At 45.0% G+C, this 13,485-nt stretch overlaps 1 protein-coding gene across 1 annotated transcript in view; it reads right to left on the reverse strand.

The window, feature by feature from the left end:
- LOC126095433 (lachesin-like) overlaps window positions 1–13,485 on the reverse strand; it is a gene marked incomplete at its 5' end in the record, with an annotated part of 731,549 nt that overhangs the window by 159,807 nt on the left and 558,257 nt on the right. Inside the window, one exon of the mRNA XM_049910227.1 lies at window positions 772–926. Within this exon, the coding sequence (XP_049766184.1) occupies window positions 772–926 (155 nt within the window). The remainder of the gene's footprint in view (window positions 1–771; window positions 927–13,485) is intronic.

Genomic DNA, 13,485 nt, shown 5'->3' on the forward strand with positions numbered 1-13,485 from the left:
AGAAATGACGTTTTGCCATTCGTGCACCCAGGTTCGTCGTTGAGTACACCATCGCAGGCGCTCCTGCTGTGACGCAGCATCAAGGGTAACCGCAGCCATAGTCTCCGAGCTGATAGTCCATGCTGCTGCAAACGTAATCGAACTGTTCGTGCAGATGGTTGTAGTCTTGCAAACGTCTCCATCTGTTGACTCAGGGTTCGGGACGTGGCTGCAGGATCTGTTACAGCCATGCGGATAAGATGCCTGTCATCTCGACTGCTAGTGATACAAGGCCGTTGGGATCCAGCACGGCGTTCCGTATTACCCTCCTGAACCCACCGATTCCATATTCTGCTAACAGTCATGGGATATCGACCAACGCGAGCAGCAATGTCGCGATACGATAAACTGCAATCAATCCGACCTTTATCAAAGTCGGAAACGTGATGGTACGCATTTCTTCTCCTTACACGAGGCATCACAACAACGTTTCACCAGGCAACGCCGGTCAACTGCTGTTTGTGTATGAGAAATCGGTTGGAAACTTTCCTGATGTCAGCACGTTGTTTGTGTCGCCACTGGCGCCAACCTTGTGTGAATGCTCTGAAAAGCTAATCATTTGCATATAACAGCATCTTCTTCCTGTCGGTTAAATTTCGCGTCTGTAGCACGTCATCTTCGTGGTGTAGCAATTTTAATGGCCAGTAGTGTAGATCCGTATTCCTCAAGTGAAATGGCTGATGATGGTGTTGTCGGTGGTGGTGACAGCAAGTGTGTACAGTGAGGCCTCACCTGCAGACTGATGAGCCGGCCGTCGTGCAGCCAGTGGAGTGGCGCGGCGCCCGGAGAAGGCGTGGACAGGGCGGCCGCCTCGCAGGTGAAGGTGACGGTGCTGCCCTCGCGAACCACCTGCTCCGTGGGGCCCAGGATGCGGGACTCCGCCGCGCCTGCGCAGTAGTAAAGAGTAAGGAAGGCCATGTGCTGAAGTTACTTATTGGGATGCATGCGAAAGCATGCGTATCTACTATGTTTCAAAACGCCGCTTATGAAAACGGGAGTTTCCGCAGCTCATACCTCGGGTTCTGTTGGTGACAAAAGACAGGGGTCTAGTGTTTTGAATAGACCTTGAACTAGGGACTGTTTGTATCTTAGTACCATTACCTTACAGTACAGGGACAAATTTGAATCTTGTGAACTTCCTCCTGCTTTGGCGAGTGGAGGAAATCGTTTGTCTCTTTTTGCGTTGAATCTGGTCTACAGCGGGCTTTACGGGTCTTGTAGAGACACCATTAGTTCAAGGGCGGTTTCTCGTAAAACTCCACAAAAACGGATTTTTACCGTATTTTCGCCGTCATCATCGGACCAAAACCCAGCCGATGATTCCAATATGGCTATGCACACAAAATGGCTGAAATTTTTACGATATCCCCATAACATCCCAATCTCGAGCAACCTTGAAAATTTTCTTAACGTCTTTATCCATTTCCAAAAAACGGAGGTTCAAAAGTTAACCTACTTCTATATGTAAAATCCGTTATGTAGCGAAATAATAAAACATCGCAACAATTCCACAAAATTTAACAGTATAATCTCTGAGAATTTGTTTAGAAAATACATCTTACCGTTTAAAAAAATCTTTATCCGTTATCGAGAAACATCTCCAAAAGTGGTTTTTATTCTAACAAATCCCAGCACCTGATACCGAGGCAGCTGTACACAGAAAATGGCTGTAATTTTTACCATGCATTCCTAAGATCCCAATTTCGAATGACGTTGAATATATTTTGGTGTCTTAATCCGTTTCTGAGATACAGAGGTTCAAATTTACCCTAAATGCACACTTAAATACGTATGTAAAGTGCGGTGTGAGGCGAAAACGTAGTTTATAAATTCACGTAGCACTGAGAGTTATACCGAGCGGGGTGGCGCAGTGGTTAGACACTGGACTCGCATTCGGGAGGACGACGGTTCAATCCCGCGTCCGGCCATCCTGATTTAGGTTTTCCGTGATTTCCCTAAATCACTCCAGGCAAATGCCGGGATGGTTCCTCTGAAAGGGCACGGCCGACTTCCTTCCCAATCCTTCCCTAATCCGATGAGACCGATGACCACGCTGTCTGGTCTCCTTCCCCAAACCAACCAACCAACTGAGAGTTATGGTGTAAAGTGTCTCTTTTATCAAAGTAGTTATCAAAGTCTGTTATCAATGGAAGTAGGTTACGGTACGCTTGTTCGCCCACTGCTTGAATATTGCTCACCAGTGTGGGATCCGTACCAGATATAGAGTTGATAGAAGAGATAGAGAGGATCCAACGGAGAGCAGCGCGCTTCGTTACAGGATCATTAATAATCGCGAAAGCATTACGGAAATGATAGATAAACTCTAGTGGAAGACTCTGCAAGAGAGACGCTCAGTAGCTCGGTTCGGGCTTTTGTTGAAGTTACGAGAACATACCTTCACCGAGGAGATAAGCAGTATATTGCTCCCACCTACGTATATCTCGCGAATAGACCATGAGGATAAAATCAGAGAGATTAGAGTCCACACAGAGGCATACCGACACTCTTTCTCTCCACGAGCAATACGAAACTGGAATAGAAGGGAGAACCGATAGAGGTACTGAAAGCACCCTCCGCCGCACACCGTCAGGTGGCTTGCGGAGTGTGGATGTAGATGCAGACGTAGATCAGGGAACCCCACGTTGTGGTACTAATGGACTTGCAAAAATCCGGTCAGAGATGCGAAATTAGTTTTGAATTATTTTAGAAAATGCGAATATGTTCGTGACTCTCCCTGTACAGAGGGGTTCCAGCTGCTTAATTCTATCTTTCTCAGCGTCTTTAAAATTTTCGCAAAAATTTTGGTATACTAATATATCCGAGCTTTTTTCATACTGAAGGAGAAGAGGACACTGTCAGTGACAAAGAGAGGGAAAAGTAATATGTAGGGTGTCCCATTTATCTTGACCACCCTAAATAACTGTTTGCCCAGATGCAAATTACAAAATGTTTCAAGCAAATGTTCTTTAGCCGTCAGAGGAACATCAAGCAGCACGATTGCCTTCGTTGTAGCTTTGTTTTTTACAAAGATGTGAACAGCGATATGACTTTTTTAAACGGCACCCAGCAGTTTTTATTCGGTATTTCATTTCCTCTCCTAAAGATCTATTCACAAATGTAGCATAGTGTACCATTCACTGAGACACAACATTATTAGTTGCATAACACAACAGTGACGTTGACGTTCCCAGCGCTTAGGGCAGGTACTCGGGGTAATGGAACACATCCACGTGCTGACCTTGACAGAGGACAAATGTATACATAAGTAGATTGCACACCCGTCATTCCGTCAACTATCGTCAGTTGAAGAGTTGTGTCAGTAGAATGTACACCAGCGAAGAAAAGGTAGAAAAGCTACTCATCTATGGAGAATGTAAGTCAGCAGAACAGCAAGTAATTGCAATACTGTTTTCTTATGTACAGGTACATTTAGTACAGCAGTTTAGTCCTTTTAAATACTGTTGTGTAGAGTAGGCATTCCGTAAAGGCTGTCCTTTCTACAAGCTGCGTCGACATAACATTTCTTTTATGGTTGTTGTTGTTGTTGTTGTTGTTGTTGAAGGTAGGCGAAACGCTACGCAGGCAGCGAAGGTGTACAGAGAGCGATATCCTGACAAGAACCCACCTTCCCGATGGATGTTTTCTCGTCTCGTTGCGACGCTTCAGGAAACGGGAAGTTTCAACCTACGACAACACATCGTCGTAGCACTCGCACAGACGAAGCTGCCGCTGTTACTGTTCTTGCTTCGGTTGCTATGAATCCACGAATCTACATGTGAGTACACGACAGCTCGAACACGAGATTGGCATTCCTGAAACTAGTGTACATGGTATTCTTACACGTCACCGGTTCCATCCTTACTATGTACCCTTACATAAAGAATTGCATGGGAATGATTTCCAGAATGGACACAGCAGCAAATCCTCGCCAAACCCAACTTCTTCTCCAATGCTCTATTTACCGATGAATGTTCCTTCTTAAACAAAGGACAGGTAAATACAAGGAACATGGATTATTCGTCCAGCGACAAGCCACGATGGCTTAGACAGGTGGAACATCAGCGTCAATGGAGGGTTAACGTCTGGTGTGGGATGCTCGGTACTACAATTATTGGCCCTTATTTCATCAATCTTAACCTAAACAGCACAGCGTATGCCAACTTCCTCAAACGAATTCTTCCTGCTCTTCAGGATGAGGTGTTGCTAAGAACCAGAATGCTTATGTAGTATCAACGCGATGAATGTGCAGTACATAATGCATTGCGTGCACGTTGTGTTCTGAACAGAAGATATCCTGCCACATGGATTGGTCGAGGAGGAACAGTTACTTGGCCTGCTAGGTCTCCTGATTTCAGTCCTCTGGACTTTTTTCTTTAGGGATGCATTAAAGTCTTTGTCTATCGCAATACTCCAACAACTCCAGAGGATATGCAGGAAGGTATCGTGCTTCCTTGTAATTCTCTTCAACAGGCAACACTAGAAGCAGTAAATAATCATTCAACGAGTGCACCAGTGTATCGGTGCCCAGGATCACCACTTTCAGCACCTTTGAATGGTCTACTCCTGAGCAATGGTACAGGAGAGTCAAAGTCTCTTTTGTGTTATGGTTTTACTTGGTTTTCATTTGCTTTCTGACAACTCTAGCAAGTGGACGAGTTTGTGATCCCAGGCTCAAAGCCAATGTTGTGTTATGTAATTAATAACGTTGTGTTTCAGTGAATGGTACACTGTGATACATTTTTGAGTAAGTCTTCAGGAGAGGAAATGAATAACCGAATAAAAAATACAGAGTGCGATTTAAAAAAGTCATACCGCTGTTCATATCTTTGTAAAAAACAAAGCTACAATGCTGATTGATGTCCCCCTGACGGCTTAAGACCATTTGCTCGAAACATTTTGTAATTTTCATCTGGACAAACAGTTATTTAGGATGGTCAAAATAAATGGGACACCCTGTATACTGGAAGATAGTGGGGAGTGATTTTGTTATACGAAGAGCGAAGAAAACAGTGGCATTTTGGGAGAAAGAAAGGGTCACAGGGGCTCTGCAACACAGTTGACAGTGGCATAACTGTGGTGTCACCGCCAGACACCACACTTGCTAGGTGGTAGCCTTTAAATCGGCCGCGGTCCGTTAGTATACGTCGGACCCGCATGTCGCCACTAACAGTGATTGCAGACTGAGCGCCGCCACACGGCAGGTCTAGAGAGACTTCCTAGCACTCGCCCCAGTTGTACAGCCGACGTTGCTAGCGATGGTTCACTGACAAAATACGCTCTCATTTGCAGAGACGATAGTTAGCATAGCCTTCAGCTACGTCATTTGCTACGACCTAGCAAGGCGCCATTACCAGTTACTATTGAGATTATGAATAATGTACCATCAAGAGCGATGTTCACCATTTATGGATTAAAGTTAAGTATTCCAGCAGTAACGTACGTTTTTTTGCTAAAGTCTAATTTCCTTGTCCTGTTCCGGACCTCACGCCAGTCTGCGTGAGCTAAAACGCGTGCCTTTCGGCTTCCTCTAGTATACCGGGTTGGCTCTCTTGCCAACCCACAACAATAACAGTGCTAGGAAAACAGTGGAGGAGTCAGTACCTGGGGTATGGGGGAAGAGGGAGGAATAAAGGAAAGAGAAAGTGGGTAAAAGCCAGTGATGATAAGAGAGAGTATATGACAATGACACCAAGGAAGAGAGAGATAGTAACCGTGAGAAAGACGGCAACCGTATTAAGGAAGGATTGAGATAGCAGCAGTTACAGAGGGCAAGAGGGAAACAGTGGCAGTGAGACGAGACTTCAGTATTAGGACAGAACGAAGGAGACTGTCCATGACGCACCATACAGTGACAGAGAGACACAAATAGATAATAAGTTGGGTTGAGTGAGTGAGTGAGAAAGTGTAATTGAGAATGGGTGGGTATGAGGAACTTATAGCGATAAACCAGTGGGTGTGAGTGAGTTAGAGTTAGGGGAGCTTGTGGGAGTTTGAGATCAACTTCATGTTAAGGAAAAGGGATAATATGTTCGTGTGCCAAAATATTAAGGAAAACTTTTAAAGGTGCTGAAGAATGTAAAATTTCGCAGTTGGTACCCTACATTTCAGTCAGAGACTTTTACATTTTTGCAGTTTTTGTGCTCCGATGGGAACGTTTTTCGGCTGGTCGTGAATATGCGTAAGTGTCTATGTAGTATGGCTTAGACCGGAAAAAGACAAGCGAACGAACATGAGCCAACAAGAATTATCTCCTAGGGGGAAACGGTCAGCGAGCGCTAGCAAACGGCATTCGATCACGTTCGGTTCGAAATCACTGGTGGTCGCTCATGTTCCGCCGGTGCTCGGTGTTTTAACGATCCATCAAAGGAAGTTAGTGTCCTCTCCGTTTCGGTGTTATCAGCACAGACAGCTGTCGAATTGCGTACGAAAGCTACTTGGTTGCTGTTGAGGTGAGGTGTGTGAGCAGTGGACTCATGTGAAAAGACTATAATGTTGATGACGGAAGAATGGAAATGTCATAGGTGCTTGTGGGTTCCAGGGGTCCAAGAGATCCACAGACAAACGCCGAAGAAAAAGAAATATGGTTGGTAGAGAAATGTCGATCACTCGAAGATCCAAGTTGGTACGCGTGAAAGACGATAAAATTGCATTGATTCCATCAGATGGGACGAATTAATAAGCACAAGGTTAGAATCTCATTTTGTTAAAGGAGAGGAGCAACAAGTTTCCTTGAAAACAAACTAGTACAAATTAGCGTCTCTCATTCTGACTAAAATAGAAAATTTGCGAAGGACCTAATCAATTTCGTTGCTTACACATTTGGTAGCAATAATTACATGTTGATTTATCACTGTAATTATAAAAGTTTTCTACGCAATAACAAAATAAATAAATATAGTTTTGCCCGCGATGAAGCTATTTACACTCTACCAAACAATATAATTTATTTTATCACGTAGTCTGTGTGATAGCTTACGTGTATATTTCACCTCTCATTAATCACGCTCTATTGGCATTATCTTCTTTATATGTACGTTAATCAAATTCTTGATGTATTTCGCGCATGCTACTGCTAAAGTAGCTGTTTAAATGGCATACAGTCAGTAAATATTTCCAGTTGCTAATAACCAATGTGTAAATGCCGAACTTTCTTCACGATCCACGATCGGCTCTAGTCGCTCCGTCTGCGTCTACAATCGTCTGAGACGTGCCCCTTTCGGTCCGGCGCGCCTGGCAGCAAGCTGATGTCCCGTTTTCCGTCTGGTGCACCTGGTGCTCAGTCTAGGATTCGCTCCCCCTGTCCACATTCTCAGTTCCTCATTTTGTTGAGTTCTACTGCTGCAGCCACTGTACTTCAGCAACTCCAGTGCCGAATCCCAGACTTCGCTGAGTCGCCATCCACTGTCACGATTAATGAGATTTTCTACCACCCACATCTCTATCGCCTCTCTGTTCCAGTATACAGGAGTCTGTGCCAAAATCATCTTTTCTTCGTACATCACTGCACGCTTAAGTTTCAGACAGTGCTCGACAACAGACACTTTCGTTGTCTCCCTCACAACGAATCCCTTGAGTGCGAGATCGCAAGTTCAATCTTTAAACAGTCTCAGCGGAAAGTGTTTTGTTAACAGTTATCACAGGATAAACATTAGATGGTTATGACTCCACCATATGTATCACGAGGACGACAGAAATTGAGTGTCCGGGAGGTGCTACGGGATATAGTTCGCCTGCTTAGCTGGGTGGTAACGTGCTTGCCTCCCATGCAGCGGACCCGGGTTCGATTCCCGGCCGGGTTGGAGATTTTCTCCACTGGTGGACTGGGTGTTGTGTTGTCCTTATCATCCTCAGCACCGGGACGCAATTAGCCTAATGTGGCGTCGTCTGCAATAAGACTTGCACTTGGTGGCCGAACTTCCACAGATGGGGCCTCCCGGCCATCAACGCCATACGCTCATTTCATTTCATTATGGGATACGTGTATGACACTTCACAAAATGGACATCGTCGACATTCAAGAAATATTCAAAACAAAACATTAACTTGCACCATGAACCCCGAATGAAAAGTGGCGTGCCACAGTGATCGCAAAGGTTGGCATCTTCAAGATCGAGTTACAAACCGTGCAGGACATTCCGCTACGTATCCTCTCTTAAACGATGCATACAGAACCACATTTCTGTAATGGGGTGATGAGAACTAATGGAACGTGACGGTGTGAAACCTAATGCGAAACAGTGTCTCGTGGTGCTTATCGTGAAACTGGCTGTCCTTTAAGGCGAAACTGCTGTTAGAGCGATAATATGTTTCATAGGCACGGAAAAAATAAACATCCATAGGCAGAATTTGTCCAGTGGTGCCAAGTGGCATGAATTGCAATGACCACACTTTTCAGGAGCGGTAGTTTGCTCTAAATGAGTATGGTTTTTATACGCGGACCAGGAATCAAGCAAAAACAAATTATTTTGACCAACTATTGGGCAGAAGCAGTGCTCATACCATGGCTGTAGTTGTCTTACACCCATTTTCCCATGTTGCTTGCTGTGACGTAAATGTCCCCTCCAAGATCGCGCACACGAGAAAGAATCGCACGGGGCAGAGCACCTCCAAATTCTGTCAGTACAATAAATAACTATCCAACCAGTTTACCATCCACATTAATAGTCGACATAATTTTATACGAATATATTGAGGCTTTGATGTTAGTTGATCTTTATACAAGTCTCTTAGTACCTCTAATTTCCAGATTCCTTTAACATACATTTCCTCTTCAATTTCAAATTGGTCGGAGTTGAATACAATTTCCTTACTGAACGTTTGGATCAGTTTGTTTACGTTATCTACAAATTTTCGGGCGGATCCCACAGTTTGCTGTGCATAGTCAAGTGAAGCTTTGTTTGAAATTTCGTTACCTTACGTCTTAGTATTCTGTAGCACTGGTTTAAGTTATACATCGATCGACTGCTTCCTTTGAAATCACTGTACATAGGGCGAGCGAGCATCCTTTAAACACGCAAAAACCAGTGTTTGCAACAAGTGCCCCGTGTCCTCCCTTGATTATTCGTAGTTTTTCTGATGCACTACATAGTTATATTGCTGCGGAATTATTCGAAACATGTTCTTTTTTTTAATATGCTGCGGATGACCTTCCATGTACGTAATTATGTTTAGTACTAGCACCTTGGACAACGATTGCCTTTACTACGTTTCATTGGGGACGGGATTTGTTGCTTCTTATCCAACATGGTTGATGGACGATGGGGCTCGACACCTCTTTCAGTATCGTTATCAATGTACTCCTCATGCACTCTGTCCGCCCAGTCGAGCGTTATGACACCACACATTCCACTAACTCATCTTGCAGAAACGTTAATATTTCATCTGCCACTTCTTTCGCATACTGTGAAATTCTTTGGATTCCTTTCTGACGAAATGTCAACATTGGAAACTGTTATTGTAGATATTATTCAATGTTTGCTGGTTTATCGTTGCCACTAGTCTGCTTTGTATCAACACCACTAGCACTGCAGCAGTTATTCGTCGAACAAGCAGTTCAACTACGTTCCGTAGCCTCATGCTGTGATCATCATTGGGTACCTCCAGTCCCACATCCCGTTCCCATTAACAGCCAATATTGTGATTGCATGGCAGATAATTATGTGGGGCGTCGGATGACGTAAACGTCATTTGCCTTTAACTATATCTCGCTCAAGCGATTCAAGGGGTTCCTTGTCAGCCGGCTATGCCTCTGATGTTCTTCGTTTGTGATGTCCACTGTCCTAGTTGTTTGGACAAATCCACTACATGCCATATTGGCCAGGTATATTATAAATTCCTGGTTTTCGTAAACAAAGGTCATCTTCAACATATCCCAGTGTACCTACCAGAGATTTCTAACAGATCACAGGGCAAACCCGAAGAAGGCCACCTCAGTTACGAATAATGAGGGTAAACAAGGTATGTGTGTGGTTGGAAGACTTCTTAAATAATAGGACCCAGTATGTTGTCCTCGACGGCGAGTGTTCATCGGATGCAAGACTATCGTCAGGAGTGTCCCAGGGGAGTGTGATAGTACAGCTGTTGTTCTCTATACACGTAAATCATTTAGCCGACAGGGTGGGCAGCAATCTGTGGTAAATTGTAGGTGATGCCGTGGTGTACGCTAAGATGTTGAAAATCAGTGACTTTAGGAAGATACAAGACGACTTAGACAAAATTTCCATTTGGTGTGATGAATGGCAGCTAGCCCTAAACGTGGAAAAATTTGAGTTAATGCGGATGAGTAGGATCAAACTTGCAATGTTCGGGTACAGTATTACTAGTGTCCTTCTTGACACAGTCAAGTCTTTTAAATATGTGGGGGTAACATTGCAAAGCGATATGAGGTGGAACAAACATATGAAAAATGTGGTAGGGAAAGCGAATGGTCGACTTCGGTTTACTGGGCGAGTTTTAGGAAAGAGTGCTTCACCTGTAAAGGACACCTCATATAGGACGCTGGTGCGACCTATACTTGATTGTAAACTGTCGAAGCTGCGTTGGTAAAGTACCGGAACTTCAAGCGCTGATGGAAAGCACCGAAGCTGAAATCGTTATAGGTACAGAAAGCTGGCTGAAGCCAGAGATAAATTCTGCCGAAATGTTTACAAAAGTACAGACGGTATTTAGAAAGGATAGATTGCATGCAACCGGTGGTGGAGTGTTCGTCGCTGTTAGTAGTAGTTTATCCTGTAGTGAAGTAGAAGTGGATAGTTCCTGTGAATTGTTATGGGTGCAGGTTACACTCAACAACCGAACTAGGTTAATAATTGGCTCCTTTTACCGACCTCCCGACTCAGCAGCGTTAGTGGCAGAACAACTGAGAGAAAATTTGGAATACATTTCACATAAATTTTCTCAGCATGTTATAGTCTTAGGTGGAGATTTCAATTTACCAGATATAGACTGCGACACTCAGATGTTTAGGACGGGTGGTAGGGACAGAGCATCGAGTGACATTATACTGAGTGCACTATCCGAAAATTACCTCAAGCAATTAAACAGAGAAGCGACTCGTGGAGATAACATCTTGGACCTACTGATAACAAACAGACCCATACTTTTCGACTCTGTATGTGCAGAACAGGGAATCAGTGATCATAAGGCCGTTGCAGCATCCCTGAATATAGAAGTTAATAGGAATATAAAAAAAGGGAGGAAGGTTTATCTGTTTAGCAAGAGTAATAGAAGGCAGATTTCAGACTACCTAACAGATCAAAACGAAAACTTCTGTTCCGACACTGATAATGTTGAGTGTTTATGGAAAAAGTTCAAGGCAATCGTAAAATGCGTTTTAGACAGGTACGTGCCCAGTAAAACTGTGAGGGACGGGAAAAACCCAACGTGGTACAACAACAAAGATAGGAAACTACTGCGAAAGCAAAGAGAGCTTCACTCGAAGTTTAAACGCAGCCAAAACCTCTCAGACAGGCCGGCCAAAGTGGCCGTGCGGTTCTAGGCGCTGCAGTCTAGAACCGCGAGACCGCTATGGTCGCAGGTTCGAATCCTGCCTCGAGCATGGATGTGTGTGATGTCCTTAGGTTAGTTAGGTTTAACTAGTTCTAAGTTCTAGGGGACTAATGACCTCAGAAGTTGAGACCCATAGTGCTCAGAGCCATTTTTTTGAACCTCTCAGACAAACAGAAGCTAAACGATGACAAAGCGTAAGGAGGGCTATGCGTGAAGCGTTCAGTGAATTCGAAAGTAAAATTCTATGTACCGACTTGACAGAAAATCCTAGGAAGTTCTGGTCTTACGTTAAATCAGTAAGTGGCTCGAAACAGCATATCGAGACACTCGGGGATGATGAAGGCATTGAAACAGAGGTTGACACGCGTAAAGCTGAAATACTAAACAACTTTTTCCAAAGCTGTTTCACAGAGGAAGACCGCACTGCTGTTCCTTCTCTAAATCCTTGCACAAACGAAAAAATGGCTGACATCGAAATAAGTGTCCAAGGAATAGAAAAGCAACTGGAATCAGTCAACAGAGGAAAGTCCATTGGAGCTGACGGGATACCAATTCGATTCTAAACAGAGTACGCGAAAGAACTTGCCCCCCTTCTAACAGCCGTGTACCGCAAGTCTCTAGAGGAACGGAAGGTTCCAAATGATTGGAAAAGAGCACAGGTAGTCCCAGTCTTCAAGAAGGGTCGTCGAGCAGATGCGCAAAACTATAGACCTATATCTCTGACGTCGATCTGTTGTAGAATATTAGAACATGTTTTTTGCTCGAGTATCATGTCGTTTTTGGAAACCCAGAATCTACTATGTAGGAATCAACATGGATTCCGGAAACAGCGATCGTGTGAAACCCAACTCGCTTTATTTGTTCATGAGACCCAGAAAATATTAGATACACTCTCCCAGGTAGATGCTACACTCCTGGAAATTGAAATAAGAACACCGTGAATTCATTGTCCCAGGAAGGGGAAACTTTATTGACACATTCCTGGGGTCAGATACATCACATGATCACACTGACAGAACCACAGGCACGTAGACACAGGCAACAGAGCATGCACAATGTCGGCACTAGTACAGTGTATATCCACCTTTCACAGCAATGCAGGCTGCTATTCTCCCATGAAGACGATCGTAGAGATGCTGGATGTAGTCCTGTGGAACGGCTTGCCATGCCATTTCCACCTGGCGCCTCAGTTGGACCAGCGTTCGTGCTGGATGTGCAGACCGCGTGAGACGACGCTTCATCCAGTCCCAAACATGCTCAATGGGGGACAGATCCGGAGATCTTGCTGGCCAGGGTAGTTGACTTACACCTTCTAGAGCACGTTGGGTGGCACGGGATACATGCGGACGTGCATTGTCCTGTTGGAACAGCAAGTTCCCTTGCTGGTCTAGGAATGGTAGAACGATGGGTTCGATGACGGTTTGGATGTACCATGCACTATTCAGTGTCCCCTTGACGATCACCAGTGGTGTACGGCCAGTGTAGGAGATCGCTCCCCTCACCATGATGCCGGGTGTTGGCCCTGTGTGCCTCGGTCGTATGCAGTCCTGATTGTGGCGCTCACCTGCACGGCGCCAAACACGCATACGACCATCATTGGCACCAAGGCAGAAGCGACTCTCATCGCTGAAGACGACACGTCTCCATTCGTCCCTCCATTCACGCCTGTCGCGACACCACTGGAGGCGGGCTGCACGATGTTGGGGCGTGAGCGGAAGACGGCCTAACGGTGTGCGGGACCGTAGCCCAGCTTCATGGAGACGGTTGCGAATGGTCCTCGCCGATACCCCAGGAGCAACAGTGTCCCTAATTTGCTGGGAAGTGGCGGTGCGGTCCCCTACGGCACTGCGTAGGATCCTACGGTCTTGGCGTGCATCCGTGCGTCGCTGCGGTCCGGTCCCAGGTCGACGGGCACGTGCACCTTCCGCCGACCACTGG

The sequence above is a fragment of the Schistocerca cancellata genome, chromosome 8, assembly GCF_023864275.1.
Source record: "Schistocerca cancellata isolate TAMUIC-IGC-003103 chromosome 8, iqSchCanc2.1, whole genome shotgun sequence".
Classification (NCBI taxonomy): Eukaryota; Metazoa; Arthropoda; class Insecta; order Orthoptera; family Acrididae; genus Schistocerca; species Schistocerca cancellata.